At 55.2% G+C, this 6767-nt stretch overlaps 1 protein-coding gene across 1 annotated transcript; it reads right to left on the bottom strand.

Moving 5' to 3' along the window:
• Positions 1–77: 77 nt before the first annotated feature.
• Positions 78–5634, bottom strand: CTSW (cathepsin W). Its single transcript, XM_033121750.1, has 10 exons — positions 3308–5634; positions 2968–3052; positions 2038–2151; positions 1517–1671; positions 1315–1411; positions 1134–1214; positions 927–1052; positions 677–741; positions 387–596; positions 78–305 (listed from the first exon to the last, which is right to left on the bottom strand). The coding sequence occupies exons 1-10, from the start codon at positions 3392–3394 to the stop codon at positions 189–191; spliced, it is 1137 nt and encodes a 378-aa protein (XP_032977641.1). The 5' UTR covers positions 3395–5634; the 3' UTR covers positions 78–188.
• Positions 5635–6767: the final 1133 nt, after the last annotated feature.

Here is a 6767-nt window from a genome sequence, read left to right on the forward strand (position 1 = left end):
AGGATGTGTCAGGGAGTGGTGTCTGTGCTCTCCCTGTCTATTTCCCCACCCAGCTGAGTCCACTTAGAAGACGGGGTCTTGTCTTGGTTTATTCAACCCATAGCAAGATGATTGGGAGGACAGGCAAAGGCTTTGGGGTGACGCCAGCAAGGAGGCCTCTGGCATAGCAGGAGAGTTGAGGGGTGAGCTCAGGGAGGGCAGGAAACTAGCTTTTGCTGCTTCTTAGCTGGTTTGACTACTCGGGCAGTAACTGGGAACTTGGTGATGCCGCAGGCATTGCTCCCTCGGTGCAGCCGGAAATAGCCCTAGAAAGTTAGGGGATATCAGGGCCAGAAGGTAGGGAGAGGCCTGTCCTGCCCTGTCCTCCCCCAGTAGATCGCACTCACCTCCTCACCCCAGCTGGCCCCCCAGGAGTTCTTCAGGATCCAGTATGGGATGGAGTGACGAGGGCGAGGGTGAGGACGAGACTGGGATGTGGCCGCCTGCCTGCCCTCCACCGACTTGCACTTACCGAAACCCACCAGCAAGACAGAGTGATCCACATGCTGGGGGTCACAGTTGGTGGGCGTGGCCTTGATCACACCCTTCTGGTAGTGCTGCAGGGGCAGGGGCAGGGGGCCTGAGTCTGGGGCTCCCTCCCCTATATGTCCCTACCCCGTTCCTTATCATATCCTACCTGCAATAGCTTCACGTTGATGGTCACGGTGATGGGGCCCTCGGTGGCCAGGTACCGGGCAATTCCTGGGGGTAGAAGGTGCCATCAGCTCCAGTCTTCCTTATGCGCCCTGCTCTCAGCTTATGGGTGTCTCTGTCTCTCTCCCTCCCGCCCCCCACCCTGTATCCTTCCATCTCAATCTGTAGTCTGGTCTGTCTGCCTCTGTCATTCCCCGTCTCCCGCCCTAGCCGCATCTCCCCTGGGTCGCCACCCTGCTCGCAGTCCGGCAGCATGATGAAGTCCTGGATCCAGGCCACCTTTTTGTACTTCTTGGCCTGGCAGTTGTGGGTTCTGCTGGTCGCCCGGAATGGGTAGTCCTTTTCGCTGGCTAGGCCGCCTGGAGATACACAACACCAGGAGGAGACTCAGCTCCAAAACATCCCTCACCCACAGCCACCCGGTGAGGCCCAACACTCACTGTCGTTGAGAACGGTTATGAACGCGTCCCAGATGTAGCCGCCCTTGCAGCCATCCCCACAGCGGTTACAGTCAAGTAGCTCTGGTGCAAGAAGGGGCAATGTAGGTGACCAAGCCCCATGCCCAGCCCCCCCTACCCCCCCCCCCCCCCCCGTCACACATGGCCCCTCTCCCAGCCGTACGTTGCACGGAGACTTCCACAGACTTTTGGAATGTAATGCCCCACAGAGACTCGATGTTGCCCGCTGCTGTTATGGCCCAGCAGCAGTTGCAGTTTTTCTAATGGGGAAGAGGACAGGAGCTAGGTAAGGGATCCAGGCCTTGCCTCTCTCCTCCCTCTCACCACTGGGGCTGAACTGAGCCAGGTTGGGCGGAGGTAGGTACCTGGTCCTTGACGGGTGAGATGATACCAGCTGCCTTCCGCCAGTCACAGGTGGGGGGCACTGTCTGACCCCGCTCATCGGATCCTACCTTCCTGTCCACATTGAGGGCCCTTCCAGCTGCCCTCTGAAGCCCATAGAGCTGGCCAAACTCCTCCTCTGGGGGACAGATGGGACCACCAAGGTCACAACATTGACCCCTCCTTTCCCATATTCTGCCTCTCCCACGCCAGCCATCCATATCCTTGGCCATTTGAATAGTAGGCTGGTAGATAGAAAGGCAAGGGTGCTGAGGCCTAAGAGACCAAGTTCCTGCTGCCCTGGCCCTGAGCTGGGCTGGCACACAGGCCTGCAGAGTGCCTGTCCCTGCTCCCTGTAATTTGGGACAACCACTCTGGCCTCTGGTCCTCAGGATCCCTCTCTGGGAAACGAAAGCCAAGGGTCTGTCCTATTCATCTGCCAGAATCCCTGGACAAGGCTCTGCTTCCCCACCCACCACTGAGGGGCCAGGAGGTGTCCCAGTACCTGTCAGGTCACTGAATGGAGTCACCCCAAACTCGGCTGTGCCCAAGTCTTCCTCCTGCAGCCGCTGAGCCTCGGCCAGGTTGCGGGCAAAGATGTCCAGGCGGCGAGCATATTCTGGACCAAAAGGGGTTCATCCTAGACTGGCTCCCCAGCCCCATGGGGCAGGAAGTGGCCACTGGCTGGGCTTCCTCCCACGCTCGCTCAGATGAGCACTGGCTCCCTTCCTGTGGCCCCTGCAGGCCCCACTGAGGATACGTGGGCCAAGGAAGCAGCTCTCCAGCCCACGTGGGGTTGGGTTTTCCCAGGAAGTGGGAAGGGGGCAACTGCCCACCTGGGAGGAAGGCGAGTAAAGGGTCTGAAGGCAGTGACTCAGAAGGAAAGGTTTGTGGTCGGAGACTGGCTTCCTACCCAGTCACCTCCCCCTCCACTTGACACCTCTGATCGCAGGTCTGGAGATGGAACATGGTGGGGGTTGGGGGGGCAGGATGGGGTACAGGTCCACGGTATGGGCAACATGGGCTGAAAGATGCCCATAGATGATCTCCCTAAGGGAGATGAGACCCAGAGAGCGCAGGGTAACTCATGGGGGAGAAGAAGGAACCCCCAGCTTCGGGACAAGATGGGTATCCTTGGGCTCCTGCTGAATGAACTCAGGACTAGATGGTGATCTGCCCGCTCGCTGCCTGGAGTCACAGGAAAGTGGCTATGGATGCAAAGGATTCTTTGGGACTGGGCAGAACGCCACAGCTGCCACCTCCCTCCAGGTTCACAGTAAAAAATGGCCTTGTCCCACCTGTGCATTTGGGAAGCCCTGCTGCTGGCCTGCTGAGTGGCCTTAGCCAAGCCCATTCCCCGCCCTGAGCCTTGATGTCCTCATCTACTAAATGGGAGGAGGGGGTTTGGACCAGAGATATAAGGATTCCATAATACCTGCTGGGTTCGAGTAACTTCGGTTGTACCGGATCTGGAACAAAGTGAAGACCTCTTTCAGCTTCAGTGGCTGGGGACCTGGGTCCTGGAAGAAACCAAGGTTGGTGAGGGAGGGGGTTGGGTGGGGAGTCATTGCTGGGACTGCACTTGGGCTCTTCGCCAGGCAAGGACTGGACTAGGGGGTCAGCTGCGCTGTCTCCCTGTGTGAGCTTGGGTATATCAGTCACCTGCCTCAGTTTCTCCCTCTGAGAAATGAGAACACAACAGTTTCTGAAGGGGTGAGCCCCAGGCCTGGGGATTGCAGCAGGAAGGGTACGGGGAACAGGTTGTGGGCACTTACCTGGCCCCTGCGGGAGCCCATGATGTCTTGAGCCAGGCCTGCCACCAACAGTGCAAGGAAGCAGGAGAGATGGACAGTTAGTGCCATGGTGCTGACAACCAGAGTGCTGGGGGGCAGGAAGCTGTGCAGACCAAGCTGGAGGGGCTGAGGGTGGAGCTGGAGAGACCACAAGGGAAACCATGCTGGGCGGGGGAGGCCGACCCCTCAAGCAAGAGGCCTTCAGGCTCTAGTCCCTACAGCGCCCTCTGCCCACCTATTCCCCACCCAACCCTTGTTCTGTATTCAACAGAGGCTCTCTGCCCACCCTGTTCTGGGCAATTCTTGGGATACAGAAATGGATCTGTCCTTAAGGAGAGACAGATCAGGACAGGAGGAGGTACGTCCTAAGAGGGCAGTGACGGCCATCAGTGCTGTAACAGAAGTCCAGGGAGTGAAGGGGGCCTCAGGCCCTTGACAATGGTGCGGATAGAGGGTGGTCAGTGCCCCGTGGGAAGTACTCTAGCTCATCCTTCGAAGCTCAGTCAGCGCAGGGGTCACCCCTTCCAGAAAACTTTCCTGCTGCTCCATCCTTTGGTGTAACCTGCAGCCCCCTGAGCCCCTGCTGTACCTGCGCCTGCTCTCTTCATCTCCTTTCCAACCACACCAGAGGTATCTGATGCACCTCTGTCCACAGCCCCCAGGATGTGGCCAGGCATGGGGCAAGCTCGATGGGTGTTGACTAAATAATTGGTTGTCATGGGTTTTAAACAGGAAAGTGCAAGGTCCAGGGGACAGCAACTAGCAGCTACTGCCTCCTCCTTTTCCTCATTGCTTTAACTATCTGGGGATGGTGATGAGGGGTCTGAGTGGGCCTCAGGGCAGAAAGATAGCAGGGTAGGGTAGGCATTTCAGATCAAGGCCAAAGCCTGTGAGACCAAGAGCTGGGCAGGGGTGTTAACCCCTGGTGCTGCTGCCTCTGTTCTAGGGCCCTTGGGTGGGGATCTCCCTTATGAGCCCCCAGGTTGGAACCAGTGTCCAAGCAAGAGATGGCTGAGAAAAAAGCTGGCTTTCTCGGGGACCCATGGGGATGGGAGAGAAGGGAAGGGAAGAGGGCTCTGATCCTGGCATTCATTTATTCATGCACTCCCTACCTCATTTCTTCTTTCATTGGGAAACTCCCCAAAGCTGTGAGGGTCCATTTTGCTGCACACCCTCACTCCCACCCCAGCCAGTAAGCCAAGGGACTTCTCTATTTGGCAACGAGAGCCATGCTGCCTTTACTAAAGTGCGGTAGACAGACCATGCACAGAGGGGTACCTGGCTCTGTGGTTCTAGATCACAGTCATGTGCCCCAAGCTGGCCTTGGCTTGTGTGGGACATGACTAAGCCCGTGTAAGCTGGAGGTCCCAGTGTGGGCACCAAAGAGGGTGTCATAAAATCTCTGGCGGTTAGGGTTGTGGAAATTTGGGGGAGGAGGTGTGGGGCTGGTTGGCCTTCCTCTTTGATTCACTCCTTCCCTCCCTTGAATGTGAGCCCCAGAAGACAAGGAGATTTGGGTCTTTTTTGATCAGTGCTGTGTCCTTGGTGTCTGGTCAATGGTGACCACTCAGTAAACATTTGTTAAATGAATGGACTTCCCCACTCCATCACTCATTTGTTCATTCCCTTGCTCATCCTGCAGTTCCTGCCTGGCATCCCACGAGGCCTGGGCCATGGGCCCTGGGGCATCCGGGGCTCACTGCCTGGGCAGAGCTCGCAACGTGGTGGGAGAGAGACCACCAAGATAGGCCTTGTGACCCAGTGCAGAAGGGAAGAAGACAGGGAAAGTCATTAGGGTCACAGAGGTCAGGAGAGGTGTGCTGAGGAGGCCATTTGGAGGGGCAGGCGCACCCAGGCCGAATAGTTCAAAGATGGAGGTTCAGGTCCAAGGTGGAGACACCAGCTTGTGCACCCAGCCATTCCCCTGTGGGCCTCGGATTCTCATCTCTCAGTGGCAGTGACAATGCTTTTGATTGGAACGACACTCTGGAGCACCTTTAACCTTGGTTGGCACAGAGTAGGGCCTCAAATGGTGGGTCCTTAATGCTCTACTGTGGGGCAAAGAGCCCGGAAAGTCTTGGAGTCAGAGGAACTTGAGTTCAATCCTGTCCTTACCATTCTGGCTGCGCCTACACAAATCTCAGCCTCTGTCATCTGTGAAATGGAGTGATAATGGCACCCCTGCCCTGGCTGGGCAAGAGGATTGGGGAGGTGGGAGGTGCAGGCTGATGTCTGGAATGGTTCGATCTTGATAATTAAGTGCTAATATTTTATTATTTTCTTTTTAAAGATTTTATTGGGGAAGGGGATCAGGGCTTTATTGGGGAACAGTGTGTACTTCCAGGATTTTTTCCAAGTCAAGTTGTTGTCCTTTCAATTGTAGTCATGGAGGACGCAGTTCAGCTCCAGCTCCAGTTGCCATTGTTAGCAGCCCACCATCCCTTGCGGGAGTCGAACTAACAGCTTTATTGAGATAATGTAATTTACATACCATAAAATTGACCCTTTTAAAGTGTATTTCCATGCTTTTTAGTGTATTTGCATAATTGTGCAACTATTACCACTAATTTCAGAGAATTTTCATCATCCCCAAAGAAACCCCACACCCATTAACAGTCACTCCCTGTGCCCTTTTCCTCTGGCAAACACTAATTTAGTGTGTCTCTCACATTTGCGTATTCTGGCTGGATGTGTCACATAAATGGGACATGTGACCTTTCGCATCTGGCTTTCACCTACTGTAATATTTTCAAGATTCATCCATATTGTAGCACATATCAGTTCTTCATTCTTTTTTATGCCTGAATAATATTCCGTCGTATTTTTATCCATTCATAAACATTTTGTTTATCCATTCAACAGTTGATGCACACTAGGTTATTTGTATATTTTGGTTCTTATGAATAGTGTGGCTATGAACAGTGTGGGCAGATTTTTTGTGTGAACATGTTTTCAATCCCCCTGGGTATATACCTAGGAGTGAAATTGCTGGGTCATGCAACATTTTGAGGACCTGCCAAACTGTTTTCCAAAGCGGGTGCACCATCTTACATTCCCACCCACAGTGTATGAGGGTTCTGATTTCTCCATATGCTTGCCAACACTTGGTATTGACTGTCTTTTCGGTTTTATTATTTTTAGCCTCCTCACCGAAGCAGCTGGGAAGGATTTGGGGGTAGGGGAGACACTCTCCAGGTCACCGTGAATGCCAAGGTCTCACCCTGGGACCCATTGGCTTGTCCCTCCCCGGCACAACCTCCCTCCCGGGGCGGGGCTATGTTCTGGGCGATCATCAGGGTAAACAGGGGTGAGAAAAGGGGGGGCTCGCCAGTTCCCGCACGCCGTCTGCCCCCAGGCTGGGGATCCCTGGACACACAGCCCTTTCCCGTCTGGCCCCGCCCTGAGACGTGGGCAGGGTGAGGCCCCGCCCCTTCCTGGGAGC

Source organism: Rhinolophus ferrumequinum, chromosome 11 (genome assembly GCF_004115265.2).
Source record: "Rhinolophus ferrumequinum isolate MPI-CBG mRhiFer1 chromosome 11, mRhiFer1_v1.p, whole genome shotgun sequence".
NCBI classification, from domain to species: domain Eukaryota; kingdom Metazoa; phylum Chordata; class Mammalia; order Chiroptera; family Rhinolophidae; genus Rhinolophus; species Rhinolophus ferrumequinum.